At 42.0% G+C, this 27873-nt stretch overlaps 1 protein-coding gene across 1 annotated transcript; it reads left to right on the forward strand.

The window, feature by feature from the left end:
• The first annotated feature begins 1602 nt into the window (after positions 1 to 1602).
• LOC132077549 (desmoglein-2-like) lies at positions 1603 to 27708 on the forward strand. Its single transcript, XM_059479336.1, has 15 exons — positions 1603 to 1726; positions 7490 to 7525; positions 8387 to 8521; positions 9442 to 9600; positions 9868 to 10012; positions 11158 to 11318; positions 12150 to 12284; positions 12427 to 12612; positions 13514 to 13773; positions 14458 to 14600; positions 15228 to 15455; positions 16930 to 17160; positions 18184 to 18330; positions 19453 to 19787; positions 21796 to 27708. Exons 1-15 carry the CDS (start codon positions 1682 to 1684, stop codon positions 22804 to 22806), a joined length of 3357 nt encoding a protein of 1118 aa, XP_059335319.1. The 5' UTR covers positions 1603 to 1681; the 3' UTR covers positions 22807 to 27708.
• Positions 27709 to 27873: the final 165 nt, after the last annotated feature.

Raw genomic sequence — 27873 nt, forward strand, 5'->3', positions numbered from 1 at the left:
AAAACAAAATTGATAGTGTTTGACATTCTTTTGTAACAGCAGGATAATTATTTTTGTAAATAGGGATCACAGAAGTTTTTCATACAAGGCAGACAAGTTAAAGAGAACAAAAAACAACAAACAACTTTTTTATAATAGCTGAGGTTCTTGTAGGATGTCCAAGACATGTAACTGGCCCACACTTAAGCCAAAAACAACTTAAGAACAGACATCTAAGCTCTGGCAAGATAATTTGCAGAAGAGCTCCTGTGCTATTGAGCTCTGGGAAAAGATTATTCATTTCTCCTGTAAGCACATATGACTTCAAAGGGAAATCAATGCTAAGATATATATAGATATACTTCTAGATATACTTCTACTTCTAAATCACCAAATTAAAAGGGCTGCAATATGAATGCTGTCCGAGACATGCTCTGCTTCATTGATCTCCAACAGGAACAGCTAACAGAAAACTTCACAGTACTTCTATTACCATTACCTGCAGTAGCTACAACAGCTGTTAAACCTGGGCCAGAACACACCCCTGTCCTCCAGACCCTGAAGAAGAATCCTCACAGGATCTCAGTGTGTACTGCTGTGTGAACGTGCAGAATTCTGTGTGGGTATAAAGTGATCAGTCCAGCACAGTGACTCAGTGACAGAACAAAGAAGGCATACAAAAGCCCTGAATACTGTGCATTTCACACATATTAGCTCATTTATACCTTTTGTTTTCCTTAAATTAAGACAACTATTTCTATGCAGGGGTATCAGCAAACTCCATAAAGTGGTATATTCTAAGTAAATAACACAAACGGATATATGTCACTTCGGAAAAATCTTTTGAGATAAAGCTCTTCCCCTCGTGACGGCCATGGAAATTATAATTGTTGCAACTGACATTGAATTATTTATTGTGCATTGTTACAACATGCAATAAAGGTACATAATGTGATTGGAAAGACTCTCCTAAGGCTGGTTCCCCTCTCCGACCCGAATAGTATCAATAAAAATAGTATCACGACCAGCAGGTTCTGAAGTTACTCACCACAACTGAGTGCGATCCTGGAAAGATTAACCAGGTAACTGCCTCAGCAGAGAGGATGTACAAGAAAGCACGGTTAATTGTTTCGCCATCATGAAGAATCAGTTATGCCTTCGTAAGCACCAATTAATCAGGTGTATCCAGGAAAGATCTCTGCCAGATAAGAGTAGCAAGGATATGGCTCGGAGCGTATAAAAAATGAGGATTACAGGAAAGGTTGTCCTAAAGACGCCCACAATTTTATTTCCCAGTGAGACTGCGCTCCCCTCTACCAATTACTCCTCCATGTATCCGTTTGTTGTGGCAGCCCCGCGCACTCCCGCACGGCCCGGCTCGCCTCCCTCGGCGGAAGCGGGGCAAACAGGCCACAGCCAACTTCAGGCGCCCTGGGGAAGCCGGGCCGGCCGCTCCGAGGGCTGCCCCATGCAGGCTCTGCGGGCGGGGCGCGGACGGGACTCGCACGGGGCCGGGCGGGGCTCGGGCCCGGCTGCCTCTTGCCCCCTCCCGGCGCGATCCCGCCCGCCACACTCCACCCACCCGCGGCTACTTGTGCCCCCCTCCCTCGGCGGGCCGCGGCATTCCCGTGTGGGGCGGCCGCAGGAGCTGAGGGGATAAAACACTTTATCCTCTGTCCTGTCCCATCCCGGCACGGCGGTCATGTCGCGGGGTCCCGTGGCGGTGGGGAGGCTGCTGGCGCTGCTGGTGAGTGCGGGGCGCTGCTTTGCCGCGGGGCTCCCTCGGTACCGGGGCACTGCTTTGGGTCCCTCAGTACCGGGGCGCTGCTCTGCGCGGGATGGAGCCGCGGTGGTGCTGCCGCGGGGGTCCCGAGTGCGGCTGCCCGAAAGAGGTGTGCCCGTCGGCGCTTGGCAGCCCTGCCAACTCTGCATGTGGCTGGGAACGGGTTTTCTCGCTTTCTTTGGGAGTTAGATAAAAGCAATCGCCTTTGCTGCCTGAAAGCAGGTGGAGGTAGGAAAGCCCAGCAGGAGCGGTATCTGGGATGGGTGGGGTTGCTGAGGCGCCGGGAGGAACAGGAAGGCCGTGAGGAGTTCGCGTTGTTGCCGTTTTCATGTTCAGCATACTCTCTTATACTAGTAAATTGCATTTCCCTTCTGAGGGAACAGTGCCGGGAGGGAGGATGAGTCAAAAAGTTTGGAATTTTTTATCTTAGAAAAATTAACAATCCAGGACTCTTCAGGCTTTCTCTTGCCCTTCCCTCACTATTTTTCAGCCATCAGCCTTTAGATCTTCCATCCTATAAAATATTTTCTCAGGCTAAAAGCAAAGACTGTCTCATAACAAACTGGGAACGAAACGCTTGGTTTGTTGGATTTGGACTGATGCTTTCTAGCTCTTTCTAGCTGGTTTACAGCAAAGTCTTCATTGTATCTGCGGCATTTTCTTTTGCTTTTCACCTTTCCAGGCTGGCAGAACGCCTGTGGAAGTTGGGCTGCCGCCAATCAGACAAAGGTGAGGGTGGAGGCCATGCCCTGAGCTGTGCCAGGAGCTGCCGAGCAGCTGGGCAGGGATCAGAAATGGCTTGTTGCATGGACAGAATGGAAGGAGCTGGGGGTCGGGATCTTGTTCCCTGAGCTCGGGAACCTGCAAAATCAGATTGGTTATCTGGAGACCTGTTGTCTGATTAGTTTAATCCAGACATATGGTTGTGTATAAGTTGGCCAGCAACAGTTAAACCTGTTTTTACAGCAAGCTGGCAGTTGGGGTTCGGTTGGAAAATGTTTCATCCTCCTTTTGTCCAAATTAACGATGGAAAACATGGAGCACCACTTGTGCAAAAGTTTTTACATATTCTTCCTGCAATACCTGAAGCCACACCATTGTCCATTTTGGTGGGCTTGCACTGTCAGGTTGCTGTTAGTTTTGCCTGAAGAACATTATTTTTTTCAATCCTCATCATCATCCGTTTCAGTTTAGGCTGAGTCAGGATATGATGTACTGAGAGTCAACTCACTATGGCCTAAAAGACTCAATGTTAGAATATTGGAGTGAATAAAGCTGCTGATGGCAGAAGAGAAAGAGAGGCACTGCTGAATTTTGAAGTTTTGGGGTTTTTTCCCTAATCAAAAAGTCAAGTTTCCTATTTGAGAGTATTGGATTAGGGTCATTTTTTTCTTATGAATCTTAAGAAATGACTGAAAAACAAAATTAGTCTAAAAGTAGTGTCTTCTCAAAGCATCTTCTACCTTAGAAGCATCAGGAATGGTAGGTTCTTCCTCTCCCAGTTTTTTCCTGGAAGTCTCTCTCAGTGCTCCCTCCCTGCCTGTGGGCTGCATCCCTGTATCATCATCCCTGGGTACCTTGCAGAGGTCACAGCAAATCTCCCAGGGATTTTTTTCCAGGAGCCCTTTTCCTGGAGCATTTGTGCTGAATGGTGGTGCACCCAAAGGGTTGGGCTTGACTTGGAGCGTGTCCAGGGCACACACCCAGAGCCCTGGGCCTGCCGAGCAGGCACGGCTGTCGAGGATAGACTGGGAGGTTTCTTGGTCATTTCTAAAGGGGGTGGACATCATGGCTTCAAGAGAAGAAGTCTTAGAACACTTCCTGCATTTGAGTGAAAGAATAGTTGACAGAGATAAATGAATCTTACTATGGGAGTAGCAAAATTTACCTTTACTCTGAATGTCTTCCTCAGATTGTGCTTTGTTGATGTTTGGGATGTTAGACTTAGGCTGGGTATGATGAAATTCAGTCCTGAATATATTAGATGTAATGTCAGAGTCAGTAGCAGTTAATTTTCAGAAGTCACAGAAACAAGTTAAATAAAAACCATCACAAAGTGGTGCTTGGTTTTACGAAGAGCAGAGGTGAGCTAATTCAAAGCAACCTAGCTTCTGTTGCCAGTAACATGTTGAAACGTGGTAAAAGTATTTACAACCATCTGTGGATTGATTCAACATTTTACTATTGTTCCAAAAGTGAGGGAAAGCCCAGCTGTGGTGAGGTTTGAAAGCAGCTGAGAAATACATAAGGTCTAGTATCTTATCCATTCTATTGAACTGAAGTGGTATGTTACTTTTGAGACCAGACTTCAGAAAAAAGTGATTCTGTCCAGAAGAGACTACAGAACAGTAAAAAAAAAAATCTAAAGTCACAAAATCCTGTTTTATGATTTTTAAGGGAAATAAAAGAACTGGTAGTTAAGAAAAGACAGTGAGTGAGTGAGATGTTTGATAAGTTTGCAGATACATGAAGAGTGGAAGAAGAGCGAATTGCGCCATACAATAAGAGCATTGTTAACATGACAAAGGTTAGGTTTGAGGCTAAGAAATCTCAATGTTTAAGTTTCTGTAAAGGTATATGGAGGTGCAGTGGATGCTGAGTTCACCTGTTTGATTGGATCATATTGTACTTTTGAAGAAAATCTCAAGAGTGTGTGAATTGTATCCCTCCTGAGTAAAACCACATTGGGAGATGCATTCATCTGCTTGTAGATGTTTGATCTGTGGGGACAAGCTAATTCTAGTCTGAAGGATCCATCAAACCATGGGTTGTATGATGTTGGGTTTTCTGCATCAAATGCTTTGCCCTGCAAATCCTCCTGTGTTGGGTTTACAATACTTAATTGGACATACTTACAGTCAATCAGAAGAGCTCAGAGAGAAATAAATATGGACTGGTCTGGGGGCAAGTTGAGCAGCGCTCTGATCTCTGTGGGTATTGGCTATATTTCTGCTGGTCATAATGAAAGTTTAGGTGCTTAGCTTTCATTTAGATATGTAAATTTATGTGCCTTACTCTGAATATCATGCAAGCAGCAATATGGTCAACTTGCAAGGAGCTAAGAATTAGGATAATACAGTTAAGATGGAAATTAACAGCCGTTCCATCTGTAAGACTATCTAGGAGCCCCCTTAGGTTAGTGAGGCTGAGAGACGTCCATCCCTCATTTTTAAGAACAGGGTAAACAGTTGTCAGGAAGGATTTGGGTGTAGTTTGTTTTCCCCAGGGCCAGGAGATGTACTAGTAGATGACCTTGGAGAGTCCTCCTTACTTGCTTTGCTGGGGTCTTCACATGTTGTCTTCAACACCAAACTGACTCACAGGAGGTGCAAGTGCCAAATCTCCTAACACACAGCACACAGAAAAGATCATATTTCCAGGCATTACTGTTTCCCAGTGTAGTAAATACAGACACATACCTTCTTGGTTACTCAGTCTTTATAGTTTTACAGCTTGAATCTGAGCTTTATGTTGAAAATCTGTCTGTTAGTCACTTCCTGACTAGAGATGAGAAGGGATTTGAGCAAGAGCAGCCTTGCAGTCACTATACATGGCAGTCACTCCCTTCTTTTCCATGCCTTCTTGCCTATTTCTGCTTCTTTCCTGTAGTGTTTCATTCCAATTTCATTACTTCAGGCCGCAGACTTTTTTTTGTAACCATCTCATTTTCTTCTGACAATGTTCTCAGCTCTGGTCAACAGGTGTCATCAGTAGGTGTCTGGTTTTTGATCAGACACCTGATGTGCCTAGGCTATGATCCACAGCAAATGACAGAGCTTTCCTTCTCTGAGCCATTTAACAGAAGGCAGTTGAAAGATACCAAAAAGAAAAGATAATGTGGGGGAGAGAATTCTCATGTTCGACAGGCAGTAAATTCTGACATTTCACTTGTCCTTGAAGAAAATGTCATTAAAAGTGCTTTTCCTCCAGTTTAAGATTTTTGGAACTTTAAAAATTTTTGAAAAAAAAAAAGGCTGGACCTCTTCATGTATTGTTTCCCCTTGTATTTATGTATCTTGTGAATAAAATCATCATTCTTAAAAATTTTTTGTAGATATCTTGTGAGGCTACCTGCAGATTGAATAATACAAGAGCAAAATTATTTTTTACTGTCTTAGCATTAACCTGGAAAGTTTTGAGGGACATTTTCTGCTATGCAAACAAATTGATTTTTTACTTTTACTTATCTTAATGAAAGATTTTATTTTTATAATGACTAGTGGAATTTTTTACACATTTTTGACACGCATCTCAGTGGAACATCTGCTTATTCTTGGTTTTCAGACATTTTTGTTTGTAGTGGTTTCTCAGATTTCAAATACAAGGAAACTTCTCAGTGCATGCTCTTGTCTCCATTCAATTTTGAAACACAAACAGTTTTCCCTCCTGTTTACCAGTTAGAATAATCCAGGATGTTTCTAATGATATCTTGACAATTATTCACCTTCCAAAAGCATTGGAGCTTCTGTGGAAAGCCTGGACTATAAAGCAAATTTCTCCTGACACTCTTGCTGGTATAATCTCATTAGTCATGAAAATAAATTTTGAAAATCCATCCTATTAATAAAATCAAATAAGATTAAGAACATCCATGAAAAGACCTTGGTGTGAGATCCTGTACCCTTCCTGATGCATATCCATTAGGAAAGTTACTGCTTAATAATTTCTGTCTTCAGAATCTATACATTGGGAAGAATACCATTTGAAAAACAGTTCTGTTGAACAAGTTGAAACAGAAATCTGCTGTATTGCTCAACACAGTCTACTAGATTGTGTGGGTACAAGATAACATCTTTTAAAAAAAAAATAAGCTGTCATCAATTCAGTAATCAAGGCTGAGTCAGAGGGAAGAATAGGGAGAGCCCAGTGAACATACTAGAAACCAGTCAGAGACTGACTTATTTGAGAAGAAAAGCACCTTTTCTGAGCCTGCTCTGCCTTAGGCAGTGGTATGCCTAAGAAAATGATCACCTAAGTTGCAAAATATAAGTAGTAATAGTTTTCAGAACAATAACAGTTTTCGCTACCTGTACTAAGTTCAAAAGCTTGATTTGTAAGTTTCCCATGTTGCAATAGCCTACTTTTTATTGTTGCTGCTTTCCAATACCTACATTTTTTGCAGTTTGAGGGGTGTTGTTACTTGGAGAGTCTATGGTGCCTGGAAAGTGGACATAAACGTGGGGTCTCTGAAAAATTGGCTTCTTCCAGCCAGGATTTGTCACCTGAGTCATTCAAAGCTGTGCATACTGTCCTGGTGTGTGAAGAGGTGGGCAGTCCCAATGCTGAACACTGGCCTGCAAGGTTTTGTCAGAGCAAGTGCCTCTGCCTTGTTTAAATAAGTGATGCCATTTATCCTCCCAGCGAGGTTCTGAGTAGGAGAGCTGCTTCTGTCATGTACGCTTCAGCAGATGTTTGGGTTAATCCTTACTTTAAACACCATTTATCTGATTTTCTTCTCTGATGCAATTGGTAACCCACCACAGCCACAAATCCAAGGTTTGCCCAGAAAAGGGAGCTTCTCCTACGTGCTGCATGTTTTTAATGCCAATGGTTATGGGTGAATTTTTCAGAAGCTGTTATGGGTAAATAATAAAATTTAATTTATACATGTCAGAAGCCTTCTTCCTTATAGCTTTGCTGTTCATACGAAGCAGATGACAAAAGTTATGTTTTAGTGCTGCTGAAGAGACATAGAATTATTAATGACTTTCATAATTTCCATTGCAGATCTGTCTGAATTATGGACATGGGCTCTATGTGAAGGTAGGATATAATGGAAAGCTTTATCAGTGCCTGTAGAAGGGTTCTCTGAGCAACACATCAAATCCATACCTTATTTTAGTTGATAAATGTCTTGAATTCTACCATTTTGTGAAATGTGGAAACTGCATAATGAATAGAGAAATGAAAGCTGAAAAGTAAGTGAATAGATTCCTACATCCATCGCCTAGAGTGGCATTGAATTTTAAGAAACTTTCCCCTAACACAGTAAAGATGTAGATTGCTTTTTTGAACTCAGTAGATGAAAAACCACTGTTTTAGTGAATATGTTAAACTAGGAGTCAACAGAGACAGTAGAAAATAAAGTAGACAGAAGGATGAAGGGTCTTATGCAGAGTGAGAATGAGATGTAGTTAAACAGAGATAGCAGAGACATTGGGTGGATTGAATAGAAGCCTGCTCTTCCATGTTCTGTTTCAGAGAGAAGGTTAAATATGCAAGACAGTATTGGTGGGAAGAGAAACACGGTGGTAATTCAGAAATGGTGGTTCAAAACAGCCTTAGTGCCAAACTTCTTACACATCTGATGACAAGCATTTAAATCTTCCAGAGCAGGTGTATTTTCACCAGCTGCTGGTCATGGAAACTTGCACATATTTTTAAAGCCTGTCTTGCCTAATTCTATCTTGATGAAAAGACCAGTGCCGTTTTTCCTCTTCAGCCAGCTTGAAGACTGTGTAGCTCTTAGATTGTGACTCAGAAGGCAGATGCTGCTCCATGATTTTGAAGTCACTAGCTATTGACAGAGCAAAAGTTGCTCAGAAGTCTTGTCTACAGCAGCAATAAAGCATTTATCTGAAATGAGTAAATGCAGTGCTGACGTTCCATCTTGTCTTTTCACAGGTTTATGACCGAAATGACAGGAGTGGCCTGCTGTCTCATCCCAGCAGCCCAGTCAGACAGAAGCGAGAATGGACAGTCCCTCCAGCTTTCATACGGGAGGAGGAGGACAATTCCTACAAGAATCCAATTGCTAGAGTAAGCCCAGAAAGCAGTTAAATATGAAATACGCATAAAAAATAGAGATGGAAATGTAAAATAAGAGTGTGGCTTCCTTTAAATGCATGCACAAATATTTCTGTAATTTTAAAGGACTTGAATACCAGTTGAAGATTGACAAATTTCCTTCTGTTTCCTTTACTTTTAAAGCCTGGTTTGGCTCAGTCTCTCATCTTTTCATAGCCCCATTTTTCATAAAGCTTTGGGAATGCAATATCTTTGAGTTTATTCTCCCCACTACCCCTTCTCAGGTGGGGTTGAACTTGTAAAGTGGGTCCCAAATGTGCTGGTGCTGATTGGGCAGAAGGATGTACAGAGAACATGATTATTTATGCCTAGTCTTTTAGGAAAAAGAGTTAAAAATAATCCAGGTGTTATCCTGTGTGAAAGAGTGATAAACACCTGGTTCAGCACCAGTGTTCAAACCTAAATTCACCACTCCTACCACTTCAGCATATGAAGTGAGTGCAGGTGGTGGCAAACTGTTGCCCTTTGCTTGGGATGCCCCTTGATGGTGATACTGGTACAATGCACACTTTTCCAGATGGTTTGAATATCTGCTGACAGCAGGGAAAGGGTGTAATCTCTAGTCTCTGCAGCCTCTTCTATGTGTTCTCTCCAGGTCTGACCTTTTCCCTTCATCCTATCTCTTCTCCAGTCCTGGTATATTTGCCAGCTGAGGTCTGACCTCCCAGGTCAACTCCCTGCTCCAGATTCTCAAATAGAGCATGCAGCCTTTCCTGAATTTATCTCTATATCTCCACAGTCAGTGGAGTGCAGGGAAATGTGTTAAATATTTTTTTTTGTCAGTTCATTACAAGACAGAAAAACTATTTTGTTGCACTTTTAAATGTGGTTTTATTTACTGAGTGCTATTTAATTTGTTATATTCCTACTAGATACATTCAGATCTTGAAGATACAGGAATTGTAGTAACTTACACTATATCTGGTCAAGGAGTAACAGAACCCCCTTATGGATTATTTGTTATCAATGGAAAGACTGGTGACCTGAACATAACAGGAAGGGTGGACAGAGAAAAGACTCCCATTCTTCTTGTAAGTTGAAAATTAATTTTTTCTTTATAGGTCTCCTGCTATATATTTATGTATTTTCTTCAAATGTGTCTGCTTGAAATAATACATATATATAATGTATTTCTGGATATTTGTGTATACCTGCTTGTATTTGTAAGCATATGTAATAAGCTTTTATAGTATTTAGATTTTGTTATATATAGTGGGTGTATTTCTGTTTTGCATATGTGTTTATAAATATGACAGTCACTCATTGGATTAATTTATTGTTTCTGTCTGTATCATCAGGTCCGAGGCCATGCGCTAGATAAGAATGGGGCAAAACTGGAAGAGCCAATCGACCTGCCAATTAAAGTTGTGGACATAAATGACAATTTTCCAGTGTTTTCACATGAAGTTTTTGTTGGTTCAGTTGAAGAATTAAGTGAAACGGGTAACTTTATTTTAAATTTTTTTCTTTTAGTTTTTCCCAGCACATGCAAGGGGACATGTGAATTTGCACTTTTGAGTAGTACATCTGCAGTAGCAAGGTCACGTTCTCTTACTCACATAAGCCAGCTCATCCATGTGTGAATGAAGGATTTAATTCAAGGCTGTGTTGTGTGATTAAGGGAGAGCATCCCCCTAGGGGCAAGGGAGAACAGTATTTCCTCTTGTGGCACCTTTGGTTTGTTGTCAGAGCTACCACAAGTTCGGGAAGCAGAGTTCTTCTGCAGGAATTGCATAGGAAATGCAATCTGCCTTCTGGCCTAGTAGCCACAGCCTATTTGGGAGGGACTTCACTCTGCCATCCTCATCCAAAGCCCTGCCTTATTTGTGGGCTGGAGAGGTAGTTTGCTGGTAAGCACATATGGCTGTGCCATAACCATTGAAGAGCAGGTTAACGGCCATTTTCCTCTTGACATCAGCAAGCACATATGACTATGCCACAATCATTGAGGAGCAGGTTAATAGCCATTTCCTGTTGACAGCAGTAAACATAAGAGCAATAGATTATTTTCAAGGAGATTAGAAAAGCTGGAAAAAACTTCCTAATAAATACTTGACAGTGTGTCTGTTTCAATGCCACTATAATGTGAAGAAACATTAAATTATAAGGGGATTGCACCATGGATACCACCATGTATATTGAGTGAAGCTGTTGGAGAGCATCAGTACAGATCAGTAGTTTTAATAATGTTCAGGTAAAGGAATAATTAGTGCTCTCTTTATAATAATATGTGAGGGAAATGTAGCTCATTGTTCAAAAGCTTGTACTTTCTGCTCTGTGTGGTATCTACATTTTTCTGTCAGAATTACTGAGAGAATTTAACCTGTTGTTTAATTTGTGCATTGAATTTTATGAGTTACAGATATGTAAATGCAATCTTTTTGTTGGCTAGAACATATACTTTTGACATGTACCTATTGGGTTTAAGAACACTTCTTCAACTTCATGCATTAAATAAATAAAGTCAAGAGCATCAGAAAATTATGCAGTGCATCTAACAAACTGCTCTTATTTTGGACATTGCGATAAAGGTATATACCAGTGCATGGTGGTGTAAACAAGTGCCATGTTTTGTTTGTGTTTTCCAGGTACAATTGTGTTGAGGATAAATGCAACAGATGCAGATGAACCAAATAATCTAAATTCCAAAATTGCTTTCAGGATTGTTTCTCAAAGCCCTAGCGCTGCATTCAGCATGGATAAGAATACTGGCGAGGTTCGAGTAGCAAAAATAAACCTTGACAGAGAGGTAAAAAAACCCCTCCCGTTTTGATATTTGTTAGTAATGGTTCTCTGGTGCCTATTGTGTCACCCTCAGCCCTGCCTGCAGGGTGAAGAGCTGGCCCTCTTATCTTTTTTAACTTCCCTTAGGATTAAAGCCTTGATGTTTGATGCATGCATTTCAGGGACAGAGGGAGGAGGCAATGGGATTAAGGCTGTATCCCCGCCACCATCTCCCTAGCACAGCACCAGCCTGATGGTTGTTGCTTTCTGTCCCTCCTGTGCAGTCAGGGCAGCAGTTACACAAAACAAGGTGTCATTTCTTTCTGCTGGGGAGTGTATGGCAGAGATAACCTCGATCACCACCTGCAAAGTTGCTGGCTGCATCTGGACTTTTGTAGCCTGCCATGCAAATTGCGCTTCAAAGAGTTAGGACAGGTGCTACTGTGAAACTGCATTGGAAGTCGCATATTACCAGGGACATGACCTGTGCTTGCAGAGTTTTCTCTGGCCAGCAGATGGTGATGGAAATGCTGGCTTTGTGGCTGAGGGATGTGGCTCTGCCTATGTCCTGACATGCAGGTGTCACTGGTCCTGTCTCTGTTCATGGTCACTGGAATTTTTTACTTTGCTTTGTAAGTACAGTCTGACTCTTTGTGGGGGAGATGTGAAAGCCCTGTACCTTTTTCAAAGCCTCAGTTCTATTCCAGCAGAATCTGTCAAGGCAGTTGTGAGATTTACTTCTAGCTAGAGAGGACTTAAAATAAACCGTAAGAGACATTACCAATATGTAGTAGAGGTCATATAGCAAAGGAAGAATTTTTAGCGTGGATTAAACACCTTTTTCTTACCATGACAGACACAAAGTAGCTATTCTTTGGTGGTGGAAGCAAAGGACCGTGGTGGTGAAAAAGGTGGGAATGCTGCAACATGTTCTTTAGAAATCAAGATTCTGGATGTCAATGACAATCTGCCTGTTGTTGAAAGTCGTGCAGTAAGTACAATTATCACAATTTTTAGCATGCTCCTACCCCTGCCACTACCCCATAATAAGACATTGTGCAAAATTCCTTGCACCGATGAAACAAGGTAAACCATGACATCTTTTTAAACAGTGGATTTTTTTTTAACTGCAGTTTGAAGGCAGCATTGAAGAAAACAGAGCAAATGTGGAAATTATGCGAATAAAAGTATTTGACAAAGATGAAGAGTTTTCTGATAATTGGCTGGCAAACTTTACATTTGTTTCTGGCAATGAAGGTGGTTTTTTCAAAATTGTAACAGATACCCAAACAAATGAAGGAATTTTGACTGTTGTGAAGGTAAGTATAGATTTTAGAGAGTATGCTTTATATATTAGAATAATTTATCCATCTGTGTTGACAAATTGTGTTTATTCAGTCAATATGTAAAATGTGTGGATACTCTTCCTTTGCCATATTTTTAATGCATTCAGTAATTCCATGCAAAATAATAATTTTGTCAAGCTTTTCCATTTACATTCTCTGTCATCACAAATATAACTAGCAAGGCAGAAGTCCCCAGCCTTCCCTTGCCCTTTGGGCAACAGTACTGACACGCTGTAAACTTTCATCTTTCTGCTGTCCTTGATTGCAGTATAAATTTCTTTATTTCCCCTGGCCACTGCTAATGCTGCAGGCAGCACCTGATCCATGAGCTACATTTATGAATTTCAGCAAGTTCAAGTGATGATGAAAATATTTTAAATTAATGGAAATGTCTATTTTGTCATTTTCACTTTTCTTTAGTCCACAAGTACTCAAGATGCATAGTGCCCTAAGTAGCTTTTTTTTTTCCTGCTCAGGTTTCCTTATCTGAAAGCTGCTAATTATTAAAAAAAATTGAACATTACTAAGTGAATGATTAGATTAAAAAAAAAAAAGAAGCAAACACATAAATTTGGAGAAGCCAGGTAATTAAAGACTGATTCACTGAAAGCACAGGCAGTAGGACTCCTTTCACATACACTGAATGTTTGATTCAATAATATAAAGCCGTACCTATGGTGTCATCCATTAAAAATGAGCAAGAGTAACAGGTTAAGAAACATCCTTACTGCTTAAATATTACTTAAATATTTACATCCTTATTACTCAAATAAGTATGCTATAGTAGTATTTAAATATTAAATGTATGCATGTTGTGTAGATATTGGATTCTAACAAATTCTGAATTTTTTTATTATTTTCTTTATTGCTCTAGGAGCTGGATTATGAAAAAATGCAAAGCCTAAACTTAGGCATTGTTGTTACAAACAAAGCAGAGTTCCACAAGTCAATTAAACCCAGTTACAAACCAGAAACAATTCCAATCAAAATTAAGGTGATCAATGTGCAGGAAGGCCCTGTGTTCCCTGGTGGCACAAAAATTATTGAAGCAAGTGAGAAACTCCAAATAAAACAGGTTATTGGACAGTATCAAGCCTATGATGAAGACACTGGAAAAGTAGCAGAGCGCATTACGTAAGAATTTTTTATAACCATCATAATTGAGTATGTCAGAAGTCATTTGTTATTGTCAAAATTTGCATGTTAAACTGAAAAAATTTCAAAGGCAATATTTTTCTGCTAATGATAATTCACACCTTAAACGTCAAAATGATCCTCAGTATTCTATTATGCAGAAAACTGGTGATGCAAAAATCCTCCTTTTGTTGTATATAGTGAGACCTGAGTGTTTGAGTTGAAGTTGTTTGTGTTTGCATGGTGTGTTTGTCATACCTGTCTACTTTTGAGATTAGATTTGCCAATCTGATTCCATTGTCTCCAGTAAAATTAGGAAGGAATATGCAGAAACATTTATCAGTCAGACAGAAAGGGTGTAACACAGATATGTCTGCATCTGTGCGCTTGGGTTTTGAATCATAGCTTTTCAGCTAGAAGGTTAATTAACCACCACCGTGGCCTGAACAAATGATGCACAGCAGAGTTGCACGCCCAGGGGTGGACCTCTTTCCCCCATGCCTGTAATAGTTTTTCATGAGTGTCTAATGCTCAGCTTTTGCTGGGAGAACAGATGGGGGGGAAGAGGACAGTGCCCAGCAGTGCAGCTCTGTCTCATATTCCAGTCTCGCTCCCTGATTGTACTTTCTGTGCTGTACCCATACCTGAATCTTTGATTGTCCATCTTTGCATTATTTTCATCAGATACATGAAAGGAAAAGATGCAGCAAACTGGATCACTATAGACTCAGTCACAGGTGAAATCCGACTTGCTAAAAATCTTGATTACGAATCACCTCATGTAGTAAATGGTACCTACACTATTACCATGTTGGGTGTAACTACTGGTAAGTTGAGAGGGTTTTGTTTTCACACAAATTGCCTGTCTATAAGGGTTGTTGGTTTAACCTACCCATCTCTAAAGTTAGGCAGCAGGTGCAGTCTCAGTATTCAAAGGAGAGACACAGACAACTCATTTTTTGGAATGGGCTCCCAAGGTATCTGTTTCTCCCCTTTGACTGGATGGAGGTGAACTTTTCATAAAAGTTTTCAAAGATAGGTCTGATAGGAAACTCTTTTGGCAAGGTGGGAATTGCCAATATCTCAATATGCCTGTCATCCAACATAGTCCTAAGTTTTCTCAACTTCTAAGCAAGAAAGACTCTCTGAACTTCTTTTGTATCTAAGTAGAATTTCTCATTTATAATCTACATGTTACTGTGTAACCACACAGGATTTTTTTTTTCAAGTTAAAGTAATAAAACAGCTTGTCTTCAGACGAACCTTGTCAATATATTTATTAACATTGGGAATGAAGCGCTGCTGTCATAAGCTCCAGGGAGATCTCTTTCAACTTACTTCAGCAATGTTGGGGTTTTGGAAGATACTAATGTTTGGGTTTGTTGTTTTTTGTTTTTTTTAAGATATATTTTTGTGCACAAATCAATTTAATTTTTTATATTTTAAATTCTTAGATTCCCCAAGGAAAACAATCACTGGCACAGTCGTCATTCAGGTTAAAGATGAGAATGATAACTGCCCAGTTATTGTGAACCCTGTGCGGACTGTGTGTTCAGATGCAAAATTAGTTGATGTTACAGCTCATGATTTGGATGGTTACCCCTTCAGTTATCCCTTCAGCTTTACTGTCATTGATGAGCCAGAAGGGACAGCAGAAAACTGGATAATTGTATCTGGAAATGGTAAGAAAATGTTTTTTTAATTACTTTCAGTTCTTTGAAGTCCTAAGGTCGTAATTTATTAATTCCAGTCAAACTGACAGTTTGGCTGAGTGAGACCAATACAGCAATGTATGGAGTCAGGCATTAAAACCATGTGTTGCATTCTGCTCCCTTTACTCTAAAGGTTGTAAAAGTCCAGACATGTCCTCTGGCCTCTGGGGTGTTGCCTTCCTTCAGTTTGACCATCTTTATCTGGCTTGATACCCCAAGTGTGATGACCAGGATTTCATGAATAATGTTAAGAGCAAGCTATCCCCCATCTTGTTATGGACAATATGCAGTGATGCATTACCTGAGCATAGATGACAAGCTGTACACAAGCCAGCAGTGTGTCCTTGTGGCCAAGAGGCCCATGGTGTCCTGGGGGGCATTAGGAAGAGCATCACCAGCAGGTCAAGGGAGATGATCCTGCCTCTCTCCTGTGCCCTGGTGAGGCCACATCTGGAGTGCTATGTCCAGTTCTCTGCTGTGTCCAGTTCTGCCTCCTTGGTACAAGAGAGATGTGAAATTCCTGGAGCATCCAGCGGAGGGCAACAAAGAAAATTGGGACTTGAGCATCTCTTTTATGAGGTCAGGCTGAGGGAGCTGGGCCTGTTCAGCCTTGAGAAGAGATGACTGACAGGAGACCTCATTGACATCTATAAGTATCTGATGAAGGGAGAGTGTCAAGAGGATAGAGCCATGCTCTTCTTGGTGGTGCCAACCAATAGGGCAAGAGGCAATGGGCAGGAACTGATGCTCAGGAAGTTTCCACCTGAATACAAGGAGGAATTTCTTTACTGTAGTGTGGGTGTGCAATTGGAACAGATTGCCCAGACAGGGTGTGGAGTCTGCCTCACTGGAGATACTTGACAACTGTCTGGATGCAATCCTGTGCCATATACTTTAGAATTATTCTACTTGAGCACGGAGGTTGGGCCCAGTGAAGATGCCCCACTATGGTCCCTCCCAACCTTAATCAGTCTGTGATCTTCTGCCTAGTTAGTCCTTGACATGACATAGCCACAGGAGCAGATGTTTTGTTGGCTCCTGATCTCTATCTGTGGCCTGCAACAGATTAATCTCCTCAAGACTGAAGTTGTTTCTCTGTGAGTTCACCCTTTATCTATCCAGATGACATGGTTGATGCTATACAGGTGATTGGGTTGTCTTCCGTGCTGTCTCTGGTCATGTGAAATTTCAGAATTATCTGAGGCTGCAAGTGAACATGGCTGCTCACTTACCAGGAGAAATTACTTGATAAAAGTAAAAATATATATACTATAGCAGCAGCTAATTAAACTTAATTCCATTGCATTGGCTGGGCTTTACTGGAGGGGATTTGGTAGAAGACTGCAACAGTGGTATTTTAGTTAGTTTACAGGAGTCCATTTTCTCTCTGCTCACTCCTTGTCTTTTTTTTTTTTTCTTTAACCTCCCTCCACTTCTGTGTCAGACACCAGTGTACAGCTGGTACCACAAAACCTGAAGCCGGGCAGAGCTGAAGTTCCCATGCTAATAAAGGATTTCCAAGGGGTCAGCTGTGCTCTGCCACAGTCTCTGCAGCTGACTGTTTGTGAGTGTACAGATGATGGTGTGTGCCAGGAGAGGTTTATTGGAGCAAAGTCAGTGGGTCTGGGACCAGCAGCAATTGCACTAATCATCTTGGCGTTTTTACTTCTGCTGCGTAAGTAATTGTTTCATATTATCTCAGAAGTACTGTAATGTAATGTAAGTGGTCTGCAAAGCATCAGGAAAGAAACAATCCAGCTCCTAGGTTTTGTCATCTTGATACATTATGTGTAAACTCCTAGTCTTGCGGAGGTCATGGCAGATCCCCAGCTAATTTTGGTAATATCAGCATTTCACCCTCAAAGGATTTCAAGCTGTGCATTTTAAAATTAATATCAGCAACTTTTAATATTTGTTTATGGTGCAGTAAATAACTAGTGGGGAAGCAGTGAGGAATGCTTTTGGTATTCTGAGATGTCCCCAGGTGAACCCTAGCTCTTCCTACTCAAACCACAGCACATTCTCCACTGTCTTTTCTGTCACTGCAGATTCACTGCCTTGCTCAGAGAAGCATGTGACATTGTTCTTTGATGAGATAAAATAAAATAAAAATAAGAATATTTGTAATTCTGCTGTGGCCAGGTGTAGCAGTGCTGCATTTAAACTCCCAATAGTTTATTGCTTGTGCTGGCAACAATCTAATTGTGATAAAACAAAGTTCATGCCACAGGAATAATATTCTCTGCTTCTGAAACTGGGTTTTTTGAGTCCCCCAGGCAACACTCTAGGCACGTCAAAGGAGTGGTGAGATGGAATTTACATGACAGCATGTTGTTATCTGGTAGTAAAAGAGGAGGAGTTAGAAATGCTGAGGTTGTACAGTGATAGCCAAGGCTTGGAATTGTCTTTGATAGAAGTACAGGTACAGACATGTGTGGCCATCTGCAGGATTCAGACCCTGATGTGTTAGATGTCCAGCTTCCAAGTTTGCTCTCTTGGAAACTGGCCTTGGCATATGCTTCTATGAAATGCCTTGAATATTTGGGAACCTGTCTTCAGTCCTTGCCAGCCCTCATACTGATCACTAGCTCATTAAAAATACATTTGGGTATGGGAGCTGGCCAAACTTACAGGGGCTGTAAGCATGCTAAGGTCCTAATAACCACACAGTTAATGGCAACCTTCTGTTTCCCTGTAGTTGTTCCACTGTTGCTGCTGCTGTGTCCGGGTGGCTTGGGAGCCAAGGGATTTGGTGGAGCAAAGACATTTACTGACATACCAGACCACAGTGAAGCGATGCTGCGCCAGTGGAACAGTGAAGGAGCAGCTCCTGAGGAGAAGGCATGTATCCCCAATAGCCCTTCTCTTTGATTTCTATCCCAGTGTTCAGTTTGGCACCTGGGGCCTCTGCCACACTACAGGAGGATATTTCGAAGCTCTACAACATTGCTGATTTTAACAACACATGAACATTAATCAAAATTAACCCTGTGAGGCTCAGGGAAGGATGTGTGGGAGATTACTTCCACCAGCAGCTATAGAAAAAGCAGCCATAGCACTTAAATACCAAAATATAAGGAAAGCAATCTAGCAAATGCTGATCATATCTGAGCAGAAGATAGCACTGTGGGAAAAGCATTGAACCAACAGAGAGTGAAATATTTGCTTTTGCAAGCCTGGAATGCTCTGCACCCCTTTGGGATCATGATAAAACAGCAAAATAATGGGTTATAGTGCTGAGCTTCCCTTCATTGATTTGAAGTTTCAGGCTGTTTTAAATTACTTCTCTGTGTATTTTCTCTTTGAAACAGAGGAAATTCCTTAGTAAAAAAAGAAAAAGGCAGAAAAAGTGCAAATCTGCAGAGAGAATAGTAAATACCAAGAGAAATTTGCTCTTTGTTGCTGCACTACAAAACAACATTTTCAAAAGAAGGGCATGATACTGACATGCTTTTGCACAATAACAGAAACAGAAGGTAAAAGACTGATTTAGGACCAATGCTCACACCAAATTCTTGTTAAAAGATAATTAACAAGCCAAACTGCTAGGGAAAAAAGGGCCAGGCAGTACCGCAAAGGTGGCGGGCAGTGCATACTTTCCCATTTAGTGTCTGAGGAAAACTGGGCACAGTTTTTCTTGGAACAGCTGAGCTCCCTAGAGTTTTGCAAGCCTCTTTTTTGTTTTGGTTTTTTTTTTTTTCATTTTCAATCCTCTGAGTTTCAAGAAAACAATGATCTATACAAATATTTCCATAAACCTTCTTGGCAATACATTTGTGGAAGCTGCACCCTGTTTTAGGAGGCCTTTTACTCTTTGCAGCAACATGTATAAGTGCAAATTCAAACAAGTCGTAAGGCAGCACCCTCCCTGTTCCCCACCCAGCCCCACTGCTGGTTTGGTGAGTTCCATGTGCTAGACAGCAAAGCTTTCATGTCACATCTTAATTTGTCTTATTTATGTAGCCAGTGCTAAGCTTCATTCCACCCACTGCACTTGGGAACGTGAAAGGAGGAACAACAGCAGCGGCAGCAGGAGCAGCAGCAGGAATGAGTGGAGAAGGAGCCCTAATAGGAGCAGGCAGCTCTGTCTCTCATGTAGGAGAACATCACAACACCATTACCAGGGAAAGATGGGAAGAGCAAAGGCGTCTTCTTTCTGCTGACGACTATGGAGCCATGGCAGCTGGAGCAGCTGAGGGCATGGCAGGTGTGGATGGGAAGACAGTCGTGTCTGGAGGAGGAGTTGCTGTGGGAGCGGCTGGAGCCATGAATGAGGAATTCTTAAGAGACTACTTCAATGATGTAAGCATATGACCCAAAAATAACAGTATTTTAATGTTTGCACTTAGCATTGTGAAATATCATGTTATGACAGAGGTGAGTAGATATGAACAGTCCTGATATTGTGCACATGGAGTTGGGGGCATTAGGGATTTTTGGATTGGCCACACTTGGAGTGGGACTTGAAATGTGACAATGTTCAGTCTTCTGGCATTGAACACTTGCAAGGCCACACAAATAGACCTTTCTCTCAAGGGAGGTATTTGTGGATGGGATCCAGAATATTCAGCAATAGTATAGGAGTGCCTTGCCCGGGAAAAAGCCTTGAGAAAGGCTGTGTGATCTAAATCTCAGGGACTTAAGAACATGAAACTGATCTCTAGGGAGGCACCTGTGACTCATCATGAGTCACAGCACCAAACTTTACCACGGAGCAGGTTTTTGAAAGATAAGCTGAAGATGTCATACACCAGTGGGTGGGGCTGTATTTTCAAAGTAGCTGATGCAGTGAGTGGTGCTGACTTGTCTGTTTGCCCAGCAGCCTGGGTAAAGGGCCATTCATCAAAAGTGTATGAGGCATATGTTGCAATCCTTTTTCTTTTCTTTTTTTTTTTTTTACTGACCTAACCATTGGCCAGTAGGTTGTTCGTACTTGTTGAAGCTACTTCTCTTCATGTTACACACATCATTACTCCTTTGGCTGGTGAGCTCCTTGTAGTGAAAGTTGGACTTCCGTGCACCATCACCTGTACAAGCAAAACACCCTGCAACTGGCAGCTGATGTGGTTTTGCAGGGGAGTAGCTTTGCAATTTCAGTCACTACCTTAGGCCAGTGGAGGATTTGAGCTTTAGGTACTTGTATGTCTCAGAGTGCTCTAGCTACTAGTCTCCTAGATGAACAGATGCAACAGTAGCAATCTCCTTTTCTTCTACTCTTTGTTACATAACCTTAAGCATAACTGACTGATGAAATCTGCAGGAGAGAAGGATCCATTCTGGGAGGCTAAAGTATCTCAGATTAGGGGTAAGGAAACAGACAAGTAACCAAACCAAATAGTTTCAGCTGCTGATTTTTGTGGCAGAATCTTGGGTTGTGTACCTACTTCCAGGATCAAATACAGATAAACATGCAGAGTCAAATGGGGGTCTGGATATATAGCACATTACACAGACTCCTGAGCTAATTTGAAGTCCAGAACTTCAGATGTGGCAGAAAGGTGGTTCTGAGCACAAGTCAGGAGCCATATTAGATAAACCTGGTTCAGCAGGCCCACAGGATTTGGCTGTCTTCACTTTTGGAACTGGAGCTGATGCAAACACATACACAGATATTTGTGCCAGCCCTGCAGCAGCTCCATGGCAGACACTGCTTTCAGATTGAGCTGAGCCTGTAAGCACTGTTGCCAGAGCTTGTGAGCCCTCCTTCTTACCAGATAGCTTGCATAGAGCCTAAGAATTTATATGATGAACTATGCATCCATGCTTTACCAATCCATTTAACTTTTTGATTTGTTTCCTGTTGGGCATCTTGGATGTGATCCTGTAGTCTGCGCTAGTGAAAAAGGCCATGTTGGGTGATAGCATGACAGCATGTACTCAGTAAATGTTTTTTTAAATGTTAGAGTACTCTCAGAAATGGTGTTGGTGTTCTCCCACAAAAACCTAGTTAGAGGTGAAGTTCATTCTCTGAACTAAAACTAAAACAATTTCTTTATGACTGTGGATCAGTATCACAAGGGGCACATTTACTGGAAGGATCAACAGTAGGTGGTGATAGTATCCAAGGCTTTAAATATAATCTCAGATTTTTCTTCTCATCAAGTGTACTGCCAAGTTCAGATTAATTTCAAAAAAGAAAAAAATGTTAGGTATAGCCCTCACTTCGTTGACAGTTTCTGTGGGATCGGTTCAGTTTCTTATTTCTTATTTTGGATTTGTTGCATTGTCCAAGTATTTCTGATTTTTCAAAATTACCAAGTCTAGAGCTGGCATTAATGAACTTTTGTTTGCTTTTGTTTTCTGTCTGCAGAAAGCTGTCTCTTTTGCGGAAGAAGATGAAGAGCAAGCTGCAAAAGACTGTCTCCTGGTTTATTCCCAGGGAGAATCGGGCTCCCCTCACGGCTCTGTTGGCTGCTGCAGCTTTATTGAGGGGGATCTTGATGACCATTTTCTTGATGATTTAGGAGACAAGTTTAAGACTCTAGCAGAAATATGTATAGGTAGACAGATCAACATGAAAGACGGTGGCTACAAGAATGAATCAGGTTTTGGTCTTAGTGAAGCAAAGTCACAGTCCTTACATCAGCAAACTGCTTCCACCTCTGAACAAGCCTTTGCCTCAGGCAGTGGTTTCCAGTCCATCCCACCCGTGCACACAGGCAGTAGCACAGGAGAAAGCACCCTGTCCAAGGAGGTGGTCACAGAAACAACCTTTTCATCATCCCACTCTGGGCAGCACAGTGCCCAGCACCTCCCCACGGGCCACGCAGAGAGCAATGTCACCGTGACAGAAACATCCTATTCTGTGGGGGCTCCTGCCCGCTCAGCCCCTGTCTTTTTAGACCCCCAGTTTAAGGAGAACGTAGTGGTGACAGAGAGGGTGCTGGCACCTGCATCGAGCATTCAGGGCATGGTGAAAATCCCTGATTTGCCACATGGAAGTAACGTGGTGGTTACGGAAAGGATGGTGAAGTCAGCAGGTGCAGGGCCAGGAGCCCTGACAGTTCAGGATCTTCCTGACTCGCAGTATGTCGTGGTGAGGGAGCGAGAGAGGGTCCTTGTGCCTGCTGCAGAGCAGGGCTCGCTCAGCTTCCCCGCTGCGGCACAGGAACGCAGCACAGTGCGGAATGAAAGGGTGGTGCAGAGCAGAGCTGAGCAGGCCACACGGGCCAGCTCAGGAAGGCAAGAGCATGCTCTGATCACAGACTCCCCACTTAACCTGATGGGCTCTGACTCACAAGGGCCGTCTCCTGCTGGTGCCACACTGAGCAAGTCTTCCAGAGTCACCAAATACAGCACAGTACAGTACACTCACTCATAGCCTGGCTCCGTGCAGAGGTGGCAGTGTCCAGCACCCTTCTGTCTGCATCCTGCCTCAGGCTTTTCCATGAGATCCAAATTTGCTGGAGCTTCCAGAATGACATGTACTCATTTGCACTAGTTTGTATAAATATGGATTATATGACCAGGAAGCAAGTAAGGAAATCTGGTGTTATGTTACATTGGCCTTTGAAATGGAAAGATGTGGGAAATACTTTTTTCTCCTGGTTTGCTGGTGTTTTTTATTGCTTTTTATTATACAGCTAGTGAATGATGCCACATAACTAGAGCTGCATAATTATGGGAAAACAGGAAAAAAAATCTCCAGTCTAGTGATGGATAGTAGCCTGCAAAGCACAAGTTTTTGAACTGCTATTGAATGTATCTGAAGTCCTCCTGTGAGGGCAATCAGTTTCTCATTGTGTGTTTGCCATTGTGTTGTGGGCTCCTACTGAACCTTTAAAAATTCTTCCTGAGAAGCCCAGGCCACCAAAGCTAGTATGCCTTCAGAGCAGTGGGTGTTGATCTCCTGAAGGGATGTCACAATTTCAGGTTATCAGAATTTGTAACTTAAGCAATCAATACTTGCATGTTTCCACAGCAGTTAAAGACAGCAAGCAGCAAAAAAGCTGACAATTGCAATTTTTCATTACCTCAGTCTAAAAGTTCCATTACTTGGTGTGGGTCTACACTGACATGGACAATTAAGCATTTGCATCGTGCACGTTTTTCACTTTATTTAACTTATGAGAAACAGCCAAGGCTTACCTTAGTCTTAGAGCCAGAGGTTTGGTCAGTGGCTTTGTCAGCAAAGTTTATGGCCCTTGGACATCTGTAGGATCTGATCTACAGGTGCAATTTGGTATTTGGAATTTGTTCTGGAACTCACAGACATAGAAGTCAGCCTTGTGTGTGTGAGGTTCCACTAGTTTCAGTACCAGAGCTCAGGTGGCTGGTATAGTGCTGTGTAGTGACAGCTTTGCTTGGCTGTGACAAGGTAACAGGAAGCTCTCTTTAGGTCTGCGATATTTGAGCTTAGTTTGCTTTCCTTGGAGTTTGTGGTAAAAGCAAGAGACAGTACTGCACTGTTTGGCAGTATGTATATATATATATACATATATATGTGCCCATGTAAATATTTGTACGCTGTTTGGAACATTCTGAAATTAATTTTATACAGGAAAAAATGCCTTACACTCCTTATGTTTTCTGAGTAGAAGTATTTTAGATGAGGCATAGGTAGTGTGTTTGTCTCATACTTGTGAAATCAGCAAGTTGGTCATAAGGTACTGCAAAGCCCATGGACCTGCAGAACTTTCAGGTTGTCTCCATCTCCTGGAGTTTTCCTGCAGCTGCAGTGTTATGTTTTCCACTTTGGAAATGCTCTCACTGTATGTAGTTTTACTAATAGTAAAACTTGCTTCAAAAACATAAATACATAAACTAGGAACCATGGCTGTGCTCAACTGTGACAGCTGGGCCATTATGTTAAGTGGAGTAGTATTTTCAAACATATCAGACTCCCTGCTTGCTTGGACCTATTGGTTATTTATCTCTTACACTGCGTTTTTAAAATACACATATTTATTTCTGAGCAAGCCTGCAGTTCCAAGTGGTCACCACTCTTCTGACTTTCTGATAGAGTATCTTTGTGGGTTTATGCAATCTTTAAATAAAGAACTCTACTGTATTTTTTAATTCTTCATTCAAACAGCTACCCCAGTGAAAACACTGGCTTTCCTGCTGCAAATAAAGAGTTTAAAAATAGAATGAGGACTGAGATTTCCCAAACAGCCTCAGGGAATATCTGAAAGATGCAGAGGTAAAAATGTTGGTGTCCTGCTGTAACTTAAAAAATGGGATTTCTGCCTTGTGGTTAAGTGCACTAAATTCTGTACTAACTTGATGCAAGAGAACAGCATCCCTGCCATAAATTTACTGGACTTTGAGTCAGACCTTTAAATTAGTTTGTGCTTCCAGACAATATGTCTGGAACAGTCTCAGTTTTATAACATATTAAAACATGTAGTTGTTAACAACCAGGAGAAGAGGTAAGAGTGTAATGTTTGTATATAAACTGCTTTCACAGATCTGCTTGTAAAGAGTCTGTTTGAATAGATTCAGTAAGAGCGAGTCTCCATTATTTGACTTAGCAGCTGCAGCCTTGGTACAAGTCTGTCAGCATATCAGCATGTGTTAATGCTGGCAGAACATCCATCAGATTAAATCACTCACTTCTAATGGAGCTGTGTTTTGTAAACGATAGAGACTGGTGGGAGGAATGTACAGACCCAAATTAATTGAAGTTCCTGGTTAGCATCTGACTACTAGATAACCCCAAGAGGGGGACTAGCCCCAGACACTTATCTTTGTGAGAGATGCCTTGTTGTGACTTCAAAAGGAAAGCTAAGTCTGTAATTGTCTTATCTAACAATAATAGAGCACAGTTATGTTGAAATGCCAGCATGACAGGGATTAGATCCATGCTGCTTTCTGTGATTTATGTTACCTGTGAATCTTGGTAAGTATGTTGGACTCCATGAGTATGAACCAGCCTGCCACAACAAGGATGCAACTTGTGTCCTGCATACCCACAAGGAAATATTTCTGTGTCTCAGTGTCTAGTTGGAGCTGGGTTAGACTTTGCAAGACAGTCAATCTTTTCCAGACTCCATTCTTTCCTGGGAATTTGTGTATAGTCCCACCATCAAAGGTTTAAAGCTTGTCAGGGTTATCAGCAGTAAATCAGTTTTTAAAAACTTAAGTAAATCAGCTGCTATCCCTAGGAGAGTGATAACTGTTTATGGCCTTGAGGCATCTCAAAAATGCATTCCTCCTTCAGTGTGCACTGCAGTGGTGGAGCTGGTGGTGCCTGCTGTCTCCTCTGCTGGCCCTTTATCCTTCCTGGTGGCCTTTGAGCTTCCAGGGAGCTCAGAGTGCATTGACAGCCATCTGTCCTTACCTTATGTGCAGAAAGGTTGGCCTCTGCCTGCTGTTCATGCAGGCTTTCAAAGCACATAGAGTTTGCACTGTTTCAAGGTAGCTTTCCAAGGCCCATGTGCATGGAGAAACAAGGCACTGGGGGTTACTGAGCATGCAAAAGTTGCTTCCAGACATGGGAAAAGCTGAGAGCCCTGTTAGGAAAACCTTCCACAGGCATCTTTGGGTGGCTGCTGCTACAAAGATGGGATACTGGATGACAAGGACTTTTGGCATGATCCAGGAGGGGCTCGGTGTCGAGTTGTAACAGGACAGCACTCACCTGAGGCAAAATGATGGATTAAGATGACTGTATGAAGAGAAATGGTTTTCTGCTTTCCCTCCATAGACAGCAATCACTGAATAAAAAAAATTATGTGGGGCAGGGCACTGATTGCCCAATAAGCCATGCCTAGTGCCCCAACCCTCTGATGTGACTAGTGAGAGTCACTGCCAGGGAACAACTGCCCATATGTAGCCAGTGTGACTCCTGAACCCCACACCAAGTGGTTGCAGTTACCAGCTCCCAGTTTCTCCTTGTGGCCTCACCCCAGGAGCCAGCGCTGCAGGTGGTCAGGTCTCCCCACCACGTCATATTGCTCAGCACCCTGGCAGCCAAAAATCAAATGCAGAGCTGGATATCTGCTCCCTGCTGTGTGGGGCTGGTATGTAGGGAAATTGTCCTCATTTTTAGTGACCCATTCATAGAGCCACGGAGGCTATAATGAAAGGGGGCATGACAGTGGAGCCCACAGCTGAAAATTGTATTTTTATGTAATTCTAAGCAAATTTTTTTATATGCCAAATGGTCAAACCTCTAAAATTATCTTGTATTTGTTAGGGAAGACAAGGGAGAGAGGGATTCACACTGAACAGATGTCCCCCTGCTTAGTTCATTATTTTCTGTTAGATACTGATGTGTATGGAGTGATAGCACTGGTTTTAAAATTGCCCTGAAACTCATTTCCTTGAAATATGTAGCAGAAAGTGTCTTTAGCCATATGTTAGGAGTGCATCCAGAAGGTGCTGTGGACATGCTGGGGGAAAACCACAGGGCAGGGTTTGTTCTGTGGATGCTGGGGAAGCAGGAGGGTTTATAGCCTTCCACTTCAGCTTCAAGCTGGTTTCTGACCTATGTTTCAAATGTTTCATCAGACTATTTCTCTTAGATCTGTTATCTGTTATTTGCTAGGACAAATAGAACTCAGAGATATCACCTCACAATGATTACGCAAAACCAGTATTGATTCCCTGGCTAATGGTTACCCAAGATCTTTGGAGCATGGCTGAAGTTTAAACCCTGGGGGAGAGCAGGAGTTTGAGCAGAGTGCTTGAGGGTCTGACCTACTGGTGGATCTCCCTCAGGCCTTGAATCCAGCCTCCCAAAAAGCTGTGGGACATGGGATGGTGGCAGACACTGAGCTGTTGGGAGTAGCTGAGTGTCTGTGACATGGCACTGCACAGCAGGAGGGTGCAAACCCTGGGCTGGGTACCAGGGTCAGAGCTGTGACAGCTCAGGACAGCCTCCATCCCAGCTGGGAGGTTTTTGTCTGCCTTCTCTTGCCACTCACTTAAGTCAAGCTGGTGCCTTCCTTGCTTTCCTAGATTTCTTTCCCTTATAAAAAAGATCTCTAAGGCAGATTTACTTAATTATTGTTACTATTGTTATTATTCCCTAAATATTACCAATTACTCCTTTCTTGAAAATAAGACTAAAAGCAGAGCTTCCAGCTAGAAGGGATTATGTACTTACAGCATCAGCTCTCTGGTGGAGCCAAATTGCGTCTCCCAGGTGATGCATCTCACCTGATCTATCACACACCTGTCAGTGGCACAGCTAGTGCTGATGGACAGATTTGCCCTGTGTGCCCTGTTTTGTTATTTATCAAATAAATATCAAATGTGTTACACTTCTGTAACCAGCAAGCTTGATTTTTGCAACAGCTGAAAAGGCAGGAAGCCTCTCATGCCCTTTTTGAATCAGAGCTCCAGGAGAGATACTGTCAAAATAATAGATCTATTAACAAAAAGTTTCCTTGTCACCCATCCTACCTTGGTTTTGTGGGAATGAGGTGGGAGAGATGAAATA

The sequence above is a fragment of the Ammospiza nelsoni genome, chromosome 1 (genome assembly GCF_027579445.1).
Source record: "Ammospiza nelsoni isolate bAmmNel1 chromosome 1, bAmmNel1.pri, whole genome shotgun sequence".
Lineage (NCBI taxonomy): Eukaryota > Metazoa > Chordata > Aves > Passeriformes > Passerellidae > Ammospiza > Ammospiza nelsoni.